Here is a 15,626-nt window from a genome sequence, read left to right as displayed (position 1 = left end):
TTACTTTCAAAGTTCTGATAACAGCTTTGTCGACATTCAAATGCCATATTTTTACGAATCCATGATGAATATCATAGATTATTCAAGCTCCCTGGACAAATTAAATCACGAAAATTCGATGTCAAATGTTGTTAGGATAATAATATATAATTTATATAATATATAATATATCGTCGTATAATTTAATGGTTAGGAATGATTATGTCCTGGTATGATAAAAAATATATTGTTTTATGATGTTTTTGTTTAATAAACTCTTCTGCCTCAATGGTATAGAGTCACAAAGGTTAGTGCATATGGTTGTAAATTCATCATAGATGGCATCTAAGTATCCTGTACCGACTCTAATACCATTACATATATGCAAGAAAATCTTATATATTTAGAAGCAATCTTTAACAAACCAGATTTTTTGATGAAGGTTTATTTTCAAATTACAAAGGGGTAACGCTACATACTTTTTTACATTTTTTTTCATAAAAAAGAGCTGTAACTGTGCGGTCTCGTTATAATCTTGGAACTCAAAACTTTATTGGTATAGTTTATTAAAAAAGGCATAATTTAAATCAAATAATTTATATACATAATAATAAAGCTATTTTTAATAGAATCAGCGGCAGTCATCACGACATATATTTTGGACTTAGCCTATTAATAAATTTTAAATGAAATGTTTTAAAAAACCCTCTTTAAATAAGGCTTCTTTCTAGTTGTAATAATGCACATACAGTGTAAAGTTAATATTTTCTAATTTTCGAGTAAAACGTATTTTTTAAAATTTTACTTACTTAAATATAAAAAACGGTTAAAAAAAATATAAAAGTACATAATGGAATATAATATTGCAATACGTTATCAATTAATGTTCAATTTTTAAACTATTTAACCGAAAATCAATAACCGGTAAGCTGTAAACACCGTAATTCTACTATTGTACTGTGTCCATCACCAGTGTCGTTGCAAGAATCGAAGAAGCGTTTGATCTACGACTGCGTTCTTGTAATTAATCGCGAATATCCTAATAATTTAGCAACGACATAACTGTAGTGTTAAATTTATAATAGTAAAATCGTTATAGTTATTATAATGGCAGACAAGAAAGGTATTTATGCGCTTTAATTATCATTTTTCTTTGTTCTTTTCTATAATATAGAAGGTTGACATATGTAACGTCATTTTGCCTTGAATTGCAGTTTTTGCAATTTAAAGTAATATTTTAACACGTAACAGTATTTCCGCTGCATAAAAACTGCACAATAATACGTATTATATCAATAGTAATAAAATTTCTCAGATTTTTCTGTGGATCAATAACTGAAATCCAAGATGGTTGACGGTGGATGGAGGCGCGATCTTCTAAGATTTATCTGAATTTATTTCTATTCCATGTACTTGCGACGAAATATAAAGCAATCATTTCATTTATATTCGTAATATACGGACGGTTGTGACCGCTTAGTGAAATTACAAGTGATTTCAATTGCCCTAGTTAGTGCTGTGTAGCTATTATGTATTTCGTTAAATTGTTTAAATACATCGTCACAGATTATTTCTTGTGCAATACAGAGCTTTAATAAAAAAATATATATTTTTAAATATCGATTGTCATGCTCCATAATGATGGCATAAATAATCTTTTCATTTTAACCAAAATGCATTAAAGAACATTCAAGATATATATATTTTTTATATGTAGGTACAGTGTTACAAATTTTAGTTCGCAAAAAAAATATAAAGTGTAAATTATTTATTCACTTACAACATAGGCTGTTTAAAAATTGCTACTGCTATTTAAATAACAAAAAAAAAAAAACAATAAGGAGGTTCACACACAAGATGTTAAATTATAAAAAGATAATTTCAATACAATAGCATTAATATGCAACCTTGATGTCGTTACATATGTCAGTCGTTCATGGAGTTTAAGATATTAGTAAATACCAATATAGGATATGGTATTCATACATATTTACTGTTTATAAACAGAATATTACAAAATTATGTAACAGGTTTTGAAAGGTGCTTAGATGATGGAATGCTGTCATTCAACCAAGCACTAATAAACTATAATGATTATAATGATGCGTTACCTACACCCCGCCCTCTCTCCCTCCGCACCCCTTCTACAGGAGCCGCGGGCGCGCCAACGCAGACCCCGCGCGGCAGACGCCTATTCGCTATCATGTAATGACATTACATAGAATTTTTCTTTCTTTTTCTTTTTTTGAAACATAGAGAGAGACAATATGATATGTGCGTAACGGCGTGTGGACGATCGTATGTGTATTGATTACGATGTAACCCCTTAATGGTTCGATTGCTATAAACAAAGTTCCCATTTTTCTAACGCAGTACATAAGAAAACTATTGAAAAAACCGTTAGCGGCTTACAACGGTGACTTTAAAGTAATACAATATTCTCAAAACTAAAACATCTCATGATTATATCCTTAAAGTCATAAATTTATGTTTTTGTGGTCTTTATATTTTGTACGAAGATGTGCATTCTTTTTTAGACGTCGATGCTAAGTCTAACAAGTTTATAGCCCAACCCAAAAACCTGTTTTGTAATGATTCACACTTCAACATTTTGAAAATATTTTCCTTTATAACCAAACTAAAACTATTATATACAAGCTCACAATTTAAAGTACCAAAAAAAATAACAAAGGAGTTTTTTAAGGTCACGACATAAGTGTTAAACTATGTCTATGTATATTAATTCTATGTTATTGTTCACAGACAAAGGGGTTTCATTTATTTCATACTTACCTTCAATGATCAGTTTAAAAATTGATAATTTATCCTTTTGTATAGCAATCGAATCATTAGAATTTATAAAGTGTTAGGAACGATCATATCTTTTAATCAAATCAATACTTATTAAAATTGTTTGTAACGTAAGTTTTATTATACATGTAACTGGAAGGGCTGATTTTCGTGAAATAAGTGGTTGGCTGTACGGTAGATGTTTTTGGCTTGACAATATTTGTATAGTTATTTGAAAAAAGGAACAGTCTTTCTGGATGCATATTCAGTTGCGTAATTATAAAAGACCTGATCGTACAGCACTTCATAGTTAACACAATAAATATGGTAAAAAAATTTGTTTTAAGATGCAAATTTCCGTTTCTCAAGTCAGAGACGACAGAGAAACAGAATTTTTCCACATAAATTTAAATTGATGTTCTCTGCTCCTATTTTTCCTTTTTCTATAAACATTTAGTTTTTCAGCTTATTTTTTTACCTGTTTTTTTTAACACTTTTTTTTTTTTTTTAAATAATAGCAGTCTCCTTTTTTCGTTTTTATTCCAGTAGAAACAATTAACTCACTTTAAATTGTCAGACTGCTGTTATTGCATTTGTTTTGCTACATTTTTTGCACCAGCAGCGAGGCATGCATCTTTATAATCACAACGATAATTATGCCTCGCTGCTACAGGCCCACGTTGAAATGTTGTAGGGCTGCCTAACTTCCATTTTTTTTTTTTTGGTTTTTAGACTTCTTAACGCTAACACTTTAGATATAAATGTTGTGAAATGGTGTGAAGGAATTTTTTTTTTTATTTTTAAATTCTTTTACGCCATTTTTCTTTTTCTTTATGAATGGGATCTTAAAATATTATCCATTTTAGATTCCAGTTTTGTTAACAGATGTGACTTTAATAATTTTTTTTTTATATAAATCAAAAGTCTGTCTGTTTTTAAGATGAGTGTTCCACTAACAATTTTATTTGAATAAATCAGTTTTTTTTTTTTTCTTGATAAATTTATACAAACAAACTGATTTATGAAATAAATATATTCACAAAAAAAATTATATGTTTAATTATTTTTTTTGTGGATTTCTTGTAAGGTGACGGCTAAGGTGACACAAAAAATTAGTTTTTTTTTTTTGTCACAATAATTTATATGTTTACACGAATAAGCTAGGTTTAACACTTTTGTCTGCACATCGTTTGACAAGCGATATGCAATCAAAAATATTAATATAATCACCTTTTTAATCCTTTTCAAGCTGTTTTTTTGTTTTTTTTTTTTTTCTTTAAACTTACATAAATATCTAATACACATTCTAAAGAAAATATCGATTAAAAAGGTACAAAGAAATACGAAAAATGTTAACATGAATGACACTTGTTAGTGCGTGTGTGATTAGAATAAGGGTCGAATGAAGATAATTATGAAAAAATATTAAAATAAATAAATTATCTTCTTTCATAGTATTGTATGTGGTATTGACCGCGTGAGAGGTGCATGCAAATATGAGCTTTATTCGAGTACAAAATGCGTTCAGCGTATACAACATTTAATACATTAAAATTATAATACTATACATTATAAAGCCAGTTAAGTTTTTTTTTTTTTTTAATTTTATTAACTAGTCACTTGGAGGTTTTTTACAGGGATCCAGTTTATATGATCTTTGATATTTTTTATACTATTTAGCGAAAAAATAACTTGGAATTGATGTAATATTAGAATATATTGTAACAGCATTTCTTTTTTTTTTTTAATATTAGTATTTCTATTTACACAGGAAGGTATTCCAAAAATATTAAATTAACTCATGTAGTGGTCTAAGTATATGAATTAAGTGTAAATTTAATATAACCAGGATTTTGTGGTTTTAAAATATATATTATAGAATTTTGCTGGTACCAGCTAGATATTGGCGCATATTTTATTATTTAACGCTAGCAATCTTTTTTTTTTTTTTTCGTTCGTACGCGTCGTTAATTGGTATTATATTATGTTTAGTTTTAGAACACGCATGTATCATCGTGGAATGTTCTAGATATTTATGTTTCGTTATGCATGTTACTATGTCCTTTAACGCACTCATCATAGTAATTGTTTAAATATTTTTAATGAAAACGCTTTTTTTGCATTCGCTTCATAGTCGAAACAGCAAAATATATAAAGGTGTTATCAATTAGCTATATATACATACATAAAATCTTGGTAAATAATGTCTTAGTTAGATAATTTAAATAGTTATAATGTTTTTTTTTTTATTGGAGAATGTTCACGATGTTCATGTTTACATGGACGCCATCTTTGGTGGCCATGTTTCGTAATATTCTTGACAAGTACGTGCAGCGATCTTTGTGAGCTTGAAAGTTTTTTTTTTTTTTTTAATAATCTATTCAGCCCAAGGATTAATTGAAAAACGTTGCGCGAACTTTTGCGTGCAAGCTCCGTAATGGATTTTATTTTGTTAATTAAATCTTCATTGATGTTTTTTATTAAATAGCAAAGGATTTTTCATTTTTGAGCTTGGATGCTATTTATATCTTGGTTTTCCATATACAGACAACACTGTTCTTATTCCTTTAATATATTTTGTCAGATGCTATTGGTGTAGGCAGCGATTTTTTCACATCTTACTTAAAACTTGTCTTGATAAATAAGTTTAAGGTAGAATTGAATAGCAACGCTGCCAGTTGTGTTTTGTGTTTCAAATCGAAATTAAATATTAAAGAATTTGATTATATGAGTTTTAAGCCTTCGGTTTTCGTAAGTTCTCCTAGGCTACGCCAATATCAGATATATGTTTTCTAATATGATTGCCTGTGTCTTTAAATGGAACACTTCAGATCACTAGTTATGTTATACATATAAAACTAATGTCTTTTTTGATAAGATCGATTATCGTGTGATGACTGATTTGTTACTTAAGATGTTTTTAAGATGTGGTCACACTCGCTATTTGCACATAAGTCATTTTCGACACTTATTCAACATTATAGTAAGTGTGACCAATGCATAAGGAATGCGATGTAAATAAATATTTGGTAGGTATTTCAGCACCTGCACACTGTGTTGAATTGTGTATAACCTACCAAATCTAAGACTTTGGTTCAGTTATGTTGTAATTGAAGCAAAAGTCCGCCATAATTATTAGAATTTCTTCCAAAAAAATTATTTTTTTTTGGAAGGATGACTTTGGCATTGTAACGCGTTGTATGGGTACCGCTTGTCGTTAACACTGGCGCTAGTGTGCATAGATATTACGATTTAGTGTTTGAAGAGAAGTATTATCTATGCTTGGCGACGCGATCGAATGTTGCTTTCATAAAAAAAAAAGTTTTTTTTCATTGGCAACATTTACAATAGCGTGGCCACACTACGTCACGCGTGAATGCTCGGGCTTGGGTTGCGGCGCGCGAAAGCGCAATACTGGCGCGACTGACACTACACTGGCAAAATTAATAAAGTTTTGAACATTAACAAATCATTGTGAAGTGTATCTAATGTCTTCAATGGATGTGAAAAGACTAAATAATAGTAATTTAATATTTTACTACGCCAAGGTATGATTATCGTTTTTAAAACTACTGAATCTAAATTTTAAAACGATTTTAAAAGTACTTGAATTAAAAGTAATTTTAAAATTATATATAACTGTTATTTAGTCATTAAATAGCACTTAATATATGGCAACACTATGTAACAAATCAAAAATGCAATCTTAATCAGTGTTGCTACAGCGAAAAAGAAATTGTCAGACTATGTGTGAATATAAGCAATATATTCTCGATTTGGGAGCTCAGTCAAAATTATAATTTTCACCACTTGTCTGGTAGTTTTACACACATGCATCCATTAAAGGCGTTGGTTGTTAGTGTCCGTCGGTCGTGCTGTATGTTGTTTTATATTTGTCTCATGGTCCGAGTTGTTACAGTTACTCCTCCCCTCGGAGCCTACCCCCAACCTCAGCCTCCGCAAGGACCCTTCCTACCCGCGCCGCCGCAGCAGCATCCGCAATATGGAGGTATGTGGATAGATTAGACTAAGTTAGTTTGATGGCCAAGTGGATGGCACACTTGGATCTTAATCCAAGGTCGCGGATTTCAATGCTGGCTAAGCACCACTGAGTTTCATATAAATAATTAGTTAATTTATACCTTGCTTCGGGAGGTAACGTCGTATCAAATAAATAGTTGCTGAATATATTCAGCAACTATTATTTGATACGACGTTACCTAGTGAGCCGAGATGGCCCAGTGGTTAGAACGCGTGCATCTTAATCGATGATTTCGGGTTCAAACCCAGGCAGGCACCACTGAATTTTCATGTGCTTAATTTGTGTTTATAATTCATCTCGTGCTCGGCGGTGAAGGAAAACATCGTGAAGAAACCTGCATGTGTCTAATTTCAACGAAATTCTGCCACATGTGTATTCCGCCAACCCGCATTGGAGCAGCGTGGTGGAATATGCTCCAAACCTTCTCCTCAAAGGGAGAGGAGGCCTTTAGCCCAGCAGTGGGAAAATTTACAGGCTGCTAATGTAATGCTAATGAATATATTCATGCAAATGTTGTAGAATAAATTTCACTACTTTGTTGGACGGGAAAACTTTGTCCAGCTGTGGACGATTTACGGATTATATTTAAATATATTTTCAAAATGAAACACAATAGCGACTTGACCCAGTAATCTAGTTTTGAGGTTGGCAGTTTTTCATTCCCTCGTAAACTCCATCTGTACTCGGGCAGCACGTAAAGCCGTTGGTCCTTAATCCCTTCCGTTCGTGACACATTTGCTATTCCATTGGTTTAAGAAAATGAGGAAGGACAGAGTGTACTCATGATTGCGTATACCCTTCCCCATTATAATGTGTCCTGCGTAATTTGCTAAATGATCCCATTAGCCGAAAACATAAAAAGGCATCATCATCAGCTTAGTACTGAGATAATATATGAGTACTCTTAAGTATCAACTGCCAACTTGTCTTCCTTTAGTTAATTTGTCAGTTTGACGATAAGCCTCCTCTCCTGTTAGGTCAGGCCTTGTTAACACACAAGGCCTGACTTAATAGGTTGCAGGTTCACACGAGGATATACTTCAACGTCTATATGGATAATTGCCTAAATTAGTATACGTAATAATGGAAGAAGATCCATGTCTATCTCCAACTCTTGCGATAATTTAAAAAAAAATGTAGATCAAATCTCTTTCTTTCTGAGGAGAAGGTATGGAGATTAATCCACCACGCTGCATTCAATGCTAACCCGCACATGTTGCAATGTTTCATTCGATACATGCAGGTTTCCTTTACTTAAATTGTATTCCAACTTAGAGCCTATATGTCCACTTTTGGAGACGCTTAAATTTTCAAATGTCGCAAATGCTTTGAACGTGTAACGGTTTAGTGGCAGGCGGGTCGCCGTACGGAGTCGCGTTCGGCGGCGCGGGCGCGGGTGCGGGCGGGGTGTATGCGCCGCCGCCGTATGACCAGCTGCAGCACCACCAGGCCATCCCTGCGCTGAGCCAGCAGCTACCCGTGAGTACATCTTCAACTTACCGTCGGCATTTAGGTTAAGCTGATCTAGGTTAAAAAAAAAAAAACAATTTTATTTAATTACTAGAAGTATTGAAAACGGGATATTTACCATGTTTTTTATTTTTATTTGGTGGAGCTCGATATTTCGACATTATCTACGAATGTCTTGTTCACGAGACAAAAAAATCTTTATTTAAGTAGACTCTTGACTAAAAATCCTATACATCAGCAATTTTAAATCGTCACGTTACCGGTTATTACACCTGGATATTCTGGAGATAAAATATTATTATACATATATGTATTATTAAAATGTGAAAATTCCTGTCTACTTGTAGCCATTTTTCCGCCGACCAGAAAGTTATCTGTCTTTCATCTTGCTCATAATAATGAATTGAAGAAAACAAAATCTGTCGAGTCAGTACACGATCACTTTTTCGGATCCCTGGACAAATTATTGGTGAACTTCTCTGTCCAGATTATGTATAGAATCCGTCCGTAACATTTTCAACGCTTCAAAGTACCTCTTGGTATCCCAAGTGTCCAGGCATCGCAGTACTCTACTGATCAGATACAATTTTTTCATTGATAAGCAGAGGAGACAAATTCAGACTCTATTTCCTGTGCTATAAAATTTAGGTATACTTATACTTGGCTATATGCAACTCCAGTAAATGCTTCTCGAGTCAAAATAATTGGACTTTTAATAAAGCTCCTCGCATAACTATGATACCCACACATTCATGTATAGTCTGTTAATGCTTGCAATGTACTTCAATTGCTTATATTTTATATAGTTCATATCAAAAAACTATTAGCAATAAAGTTTAACAAGGGCATCCGCTTTTAGTCTTAATCTTGATTCAATGAAAGTAGTTTTTCTTTATATTAAACCCTATAATAACTAATGAAACTAACAATTTGTTCATAGATGTATAGCCCTGCAGCAGCAATGTACGCAGCAGCCGCCGGATACCCGGGATATATCGGCTACCCGGTACAGTACTACCCGTACTACCCGACAGCCGTTCAGCCTTCCATACAGCCCCTGCGCCCCACCATCATGATCCCGGTAAAAAGAAGTTTAATAAAAAAGTCACTTAACACAAAATCAGATTACTATTCCTAAATTTTAGTATGAATTATTGCGTTATATATTATTTAAGATTGTACGTTCCTCGTGTTAATAAGTACCTGTCGATTGCAGAACGGCTTCGAGGCGGGCGGCCGGTTCGAGGGGCTCGCGCAGACGCTGCTGCCGCCCGCGCCCCCCGGCGTGCCCCCCTCCCCCGCGCACCTCGCCGCCATACAGCCGCACCAAGTGCTGTGAGTACTATACGTCCAGGCTCCCATTCATTTTAACATTGATAAGGAGCAAAGAGGTGTTCCATAAATATTGATGATGCTTCTCATCGTCTAAAATCACAAAGATTCCACTCAGACAGAAGATCCAATCAGGTCATTTAAAATTCCAAAAAAAAAAATTATTTTGCAAGTTAGGTCAGATTTACTTCATACATACTTGTATTAAACTAGTATCGAAAAGTATTTAGCAACGCATGTGGATTAATTTCAGTGCTATCGAATAGCGTTGGTTAATTTATATTGTTCGTGAATATGAAGGCCGATCCGATCGCAAAAAATGATGTGAGAAATGCGTTACTAAACAGCTTGTGTCCACTCTGACCCAAGTACAACTAGAACTCGCAATGGTGCATACTAAAATGCTGAAGTAACTCTTATCTGCCTGTTGTGCTTAGACCCAAATCAGTGAACCGAATTTAATTAATTATGATATCAAGCAAGCTTGAACTCCAAGGAGGACATACGACCAACCCCCCAAAACGCGACATCACCGCGGGCGACGTCTTCGTCGTCTTTTAAACTTCCTATAATTGAACACACAGATATAAAATTCTAAGTATTATCTAGCTTGGATATTTGTCGTTGAAATCCCTTTAAAATAAAAATGTTAATGTATACAGATAAATTATTAAGATATTTTCGTCCCCCAGGTGGCGTTAAGTGTAGACAAGTCGCACGAGCGGCATTGAGAACATTGACCGACGGACACAGGCTCTAATATCGTCTTCATCACAAAAGAAAGTATACATACTGATTATTTTAAAAACATGTTTATATATATCTCGACCCTATACACTAAAAAATATCATAAAACTCCTACTGGAATGACTTGAACGACTGAAATGTATAATAAATCAATAAAAAATACAAAAGTAGAGTCATTTCAGGAAAGGGGAGACCGTTTTTAATTTAAATGAAGTGAATGTTACATTTATATGTATGTAAAAATGATCCATAGTTACTCATAAATGAAATGGAGGCGGTTTCATTTGTGTGCCGTCGGTGAATATCAGCTTAGCCGGTTATTATTGACTGTGATGTGTTAAGATAATGTTTGCCACTTGCTAATAATAAAGCTCTCTATGTAATTCGTGCCTTTGAAAACAAAATTGAACACTAAATTGAAAATCTCAACCAGTTCAGAAGTTATTCCGTGAATGTTTTATTTGCATATAAAACCAGTGATAATTACAGACATTCCAGTCGTAACAGCATTGATGAAATTACATTTAAAATGAAAATATTCATTTAATTCATTTAATAAAAGTAATATATTTTTAAGCTTGTTCCTTTTGTTTTTATAAAATGTTTAAGTATGATTGATAATCGATTAATTTGGCACAATAGTAATAAAATAATTATCTCGTATACCAAATAATACGTTTTACATTTAAATGTAAAATTGATTCATTTAATTTCAAAATCAAGTGGTGAACATTACTGTCGGCCGAGACGCGGTCTCTGCATAGTATTATTGTGGCGTCGCCACTCTACGACTAGACTATACTCGCGGGCTTGTGCTGTGTGTGCGTCTGTTCGTTACGTTATTGATATTGAACGTGGACTTCATTGTTTTCGTTTTATATAATCTTCGAATGTTTTTATTGTAACTAGAATTTTCGGTAAATAAACTGCCTATTTATTTTATGGCAGCTATATAACGACAGTCATTGTTATATGAGTATGTATATCCATGGTTTTTGTTACATAATCACTAATATATCGAAATAAATGAGATCCGTCACAATTTTATTCGATAAACGCACAGACAGTACAAAATCCGAACTTTAGTTATATGTAATTGAGAAAAAAAAAAAAATTAAACAGAGGTTGTGCGTGACACGTGCGAATGAGACGGGCGGTGTGTGCGTGAGAGAGAGAGAACGTAACTCGGTTTAATTATTATATACATTGAGTAGTTAATTCTGAACCGTTAGAGAATTCGTTCTATTCACGAATATGATTCGATTATAAAATATAGTCGACATATATTTGTGAAAAAAAAAAAAATTGAATTTGAAAACGGCTTAAATCTTTAATAAGCGAATGGATATCTCTCGAATAGAATATTTTTAAGGATTATAGCAAATACCAATAGCTATTGTAACTTTTTTCGATCTTGTGTCATAATTTTTTTTTTTTTCATAGTTTAAAGAAATTTAATGTATTCGCTTATTAAATACTAGATCTGTTTCGATGATGTTTGGAAGTTGATATCAGAATCTCCGGACGCTTTCACGCGTCGTAACTAGTTGTATTGTGTAGTACATTGAACGTGATTATATGGAAATCGTTTTAAATATCAAATTGGTCTTCATTTATTTTAAAAATAAATGTACGTATCTATATATATGTAATATTATTTGTTGAAACGATTTGAAGTTACATTTTTATATATATTTGTAATGTGAAACTGTTTGAGTATTATGTAAGCAATTTTTTTATCTTCCCACTCTAAAATGATAACAAAATAGTCACCCCCCACTTGTATTATTTAGACGTAAGTGTTATTTATGTTACTAGTGAGCTATGTCGATTTAAAAACATTAGAAACGAAATCTTTTAGTTTTAAAAGATTAAAACATTTATTATTTTGTTTATAATAGTACTTAAAGCTCGAGAAATATGAGTACTCCAAGCTTATGTAATACTTAAACAAGTCTGTAGTCTGTTGGAGCTTAAAAGCTTTTTAACAGAATATATATTATATATATAATGTTATATGTATCAATAACTCGCTTGTCACAAATGTATGTAAATGCGTTCAATGTCTTCACACGAATGTATTGTTTTGTGAAAAATGTATTATTGTCTCTGTGTGCAAACGAAGCTATTGTTATATGTTATTTTAGTTCTTATTATAGTATTAAGTACAGGTATCTAATACGGCTAGTGAAACAGGTCTGTGTGTGAACTAGTTTCAACTTGTTACGTAGAATTGTAACGTGTTGTGATCTGTGTCATTTTTTTTATAGTTTGTCTTATGTGATGTAGTTTTTTTGTTGAGGTGTCAGTTTGTTTAATGTTTTACAGTAATACAGACTCGTCAGTAGTTTGTCGGGTTATTGAGGATATTATTACTAAATAGTGCGTTACAGTTGCAACTCTTTCCTCGTCTAGGTAACTTTTGACGAGAAACATTTAATCTGAAAGCGTGTCATCTGCTTTATGGGATAGTCTGGTTCTTATACTGAGATTAATGTATTTTTTGTTTACATTTGAACATAATAGATCGGGAATGAGTTTGGACTGTAACGGGTATGTTTACTTGGGGTTCGATTATCGTTTTCTATTCTCAGCGGCCAACAATTCAAATATCCTTTATATTGGTTTAAAGAAATAATGTATTAAGCAATTGTACAGACGGAAACACATTGGAAGACTATAACGAATTCTGTATCAATACTAAAGTCTTCTAGACTTCATGACAGACTTAAAATATATTAAATGGAGTAATAACGGTTTGATCAGAAGTCACAGTTTGATGATGAGATTATATCAAATTTCTACATCCTGTATAGTGTACGTATAATAACGACGAAAATATCATAGAACATAGCTAAGTATTAAAAAAAAATCTCATTTTTGTTTATATACCAGTTTATATACTTTTTGATTATTGCATTTTTTTTATTTAAATCATGTCTACTAAACTAGGATGGACTCAAAATTTTTATACTTTAACCAAAAAAAAAAAAACTCGTTCATGGTGCCTTTATTTAATTGTTTTACATTTTTTTTTATATGTCTGTATCTCGAATGTATTGTAACTCAACAGATTAAAAATATATATATTGTAACACTATGATTTAAATGTCAGGTTTAGATAAGCATTCGAAAAGTATTATCTTAATAATTTATAGAAAAGAATGGAAATTTTATATATAATCTGTTGTGTGATAGAGGAAGGTAACGCAGTAACAATCCCACGCGGTGTAGGGACCATAGAGTAATTGTTTTTTTTTTTTCAACTATGCATTTAATATTGCAACATTTCAGTGATCATTTTGTTTTGTCATTGAAAAGGTTAATAGCAGTTGTTTCATAAAAGAGCATAATAATTCGTATGTCGAAAGCATATCGAAGTATAATTAAAGTTTTATAAATAACGATAAGTTTATAATTGCGTTTGTTAGTTGTTGGAAGGACCGGAGACATCTACGGGACCGATCGCTACTTAACGACCGGGGTTTCTTCGAAGCTTTCTACGTTTGGTATTTGTTTAATATGAAATTGTATATAAACTTTACTTTAATATATAAAGTCAAAACTTTAATTTGTCTTGGTTGGTCATTATGACAAGCCTTGCCTTTTATAACAAGGTTTTATAAATACTAAAATGAAATTTATGAATCATTGAAATTGAAAAATGTTATCTTTGAGTAATTATTATTATTAACAGATGAGTGCGAATCATTAAAGTGAAGTAACATAAGCGAATGTTCTCGGTATTGTAACGACGTATCTACGTCAAAAGTACTTTAATTATTGATGTCAACAAGTCGTTAATAATAATATACGATTTTTATTTTGTGTTCACTTTTGTTGCTCCACTATGATGTACCGAGCGCTCTATCTGCCTTTTTTTAGTTTAAAAAAAAAAACTAGTTTAAATTTCGATTTTAAATTATAGTCGCCGTCAAAATTTTGCCATTTTTTTCTGTTTTTGGTAAAGATATGGCTGTATTGAAAGCGTCGTTTGGTCCCGCAGGTGTGTCCGGTGCTTAAGACTATTGTTTTAAAGTCGTTTGTGCTCTGTTGTCGTGTAAGCGAAAGTGAGTGTTGCTCAAACGTGTGAATCTATCGACTTCGAGTCACGTGCAATATATAGCATAAATATTATTTTGTTTCCAATAAAAATTAAAATTCCAACGATGTTTTATTTCGATAACCCCTTTTTTTTTTAATATTTTCTTTACTGGTGAACCGTGGAAACAAAGGTACAAAGTTTTTGTAGGGAATTAGAAATGCAAAGATTACGATTCCTAATTATTTAAGATTGCTTAAAGCTGGTCAAATTTAACAATTACGTCGTCCAGTGTTCTTTAGGTGGGCAAAACAGCTGCATCAGTCATTTCAATTTCAAATTCGTGTTCGCGGTAAACCATCCGTGAGCCACAGGCTTTATTTAAGGGGCCCCGTACGGTCCCTCTCTGTCTCTGAGAGTATAATAGTGATTTTTTTTAATTAATAAACGGCCATAATTGTAATAATATTAAGACGATTAGAAAATATTTATAACAATATATAATAAACATAACACGATTAGGGCGCATTTTCATTGGTCGATAAGGCCCAAATTCGGGGTGCGGGAGATTTCTGTAACGCATGCCATAGGGCCCGCAAAGAGTTTATCGTTTTCACTGGTCGTAGAGCCCGCATACGGGGTGCGGGTGATTTCTATAACGCATATATAAATATCAATATATGAATGCGGATATCACCCGCACACGTTTAATCGACCGAGTTATCGACCAGTGGATTTCATTGGTTGTTAGCTCGCATGCGGGTACTCCCCGCAATCGGGCTAACTACCGACTTATCGACCAATGAAAATGCGACTTTAGCTTATAATACTTTACACAACAATTTAATACTTGAGAACATTAGTCCTCTGTAAAGTATCAAAGAAAAAACATTCGGCTTATTTAAAATAATTAATTGGTTTTTTAAATATAAATTTATTTCTCATCTTTTCCGTTATTAGTATATCTGTTTTAAGTTTGTTTAATCGATGCCGGCATATCAGTTGTACTGCTCCCGCTTACGTAAATCTAGTGAAGAGTAAGCGAAATGACATCAAGATGCCTGTCATGCATATAATTTTCGTAAATTAATTAGTTTAGAAGAAAATACGAATTAAATTAATTACTTATCATAAATAATTGAGCCGAGATGGCCCAGTGGTTAGAACGCGTGCATCCTAACCGATGATTTAGGGTTCAAGCCCTGGCACCACTGAATTTTCATG

At 32.6% G+C, this 15,626-nt stretch overlaps 1 protein-coding gene across 3 annotated transcripts; it reads left to right on the top strand.

Annotated features, from left to right (window-relative positions):
- The first annotated feature begins 964 nt into the window (after positions 1-964).
- Positions 965-14,527, top strand: LOC125074444 (extensin-like). Of its 3 annotated transcripts, none has more exons than XM_047685790.1 (6): positions 965-1,102; positions 6,689-6,778; positions 8,160-8,290; positions 9,222-9,362; positions 9,498-9,616; positions 10,306-14,527. In XM_047685790.1, the coding sequence occupies exons 1-6, from the start codon at positions 1,087-1,089 to the stop codon at positions 10,313-10,315; spliced, it is 507 nt and encodes a 168-aa protein (XP_047541746.1). In that variant the 5' UTR covers positions 965-1,086; the 3' UTR covers positions 10,316-14,527. The 3 variants fall into 3 exon arrangements, with proteins under 3 accessions (XP_047541746.1, XP_047541745.1, XP_047541744.1); XM_047685789.1 differs by lacking the exon at positions 965-1,102 and adding an exon at positions 1,868-2,184 and having other exon boundaries at positions 8,166-8,290; XM_047685788.1 differs by lacking the exon at positions 965-1,102 and adding an exon at positions 1,887-2,184.
- Positions 14,528-15,626: the final 1,099 nt, after the last annotated feature.

This window comes from Vanessa atalanta, chromosome 27 (genome assembly GCF_905147765.1).
Source record: "Vanessa atalanta chromosome 27, ilVanAtal1.2, whole genome shotgun sequence".
In the NCBI taxonomy this organism is placed as follows: Eukaryota; Metazoa; Arthropoda; class Insecta; order Lepidoptera; family Nymphalidae; genus Vanessa; species Vanessa atalanta.
This window is presented reverse-complemented; position numbering and strand designations above follow the sequence as displayed.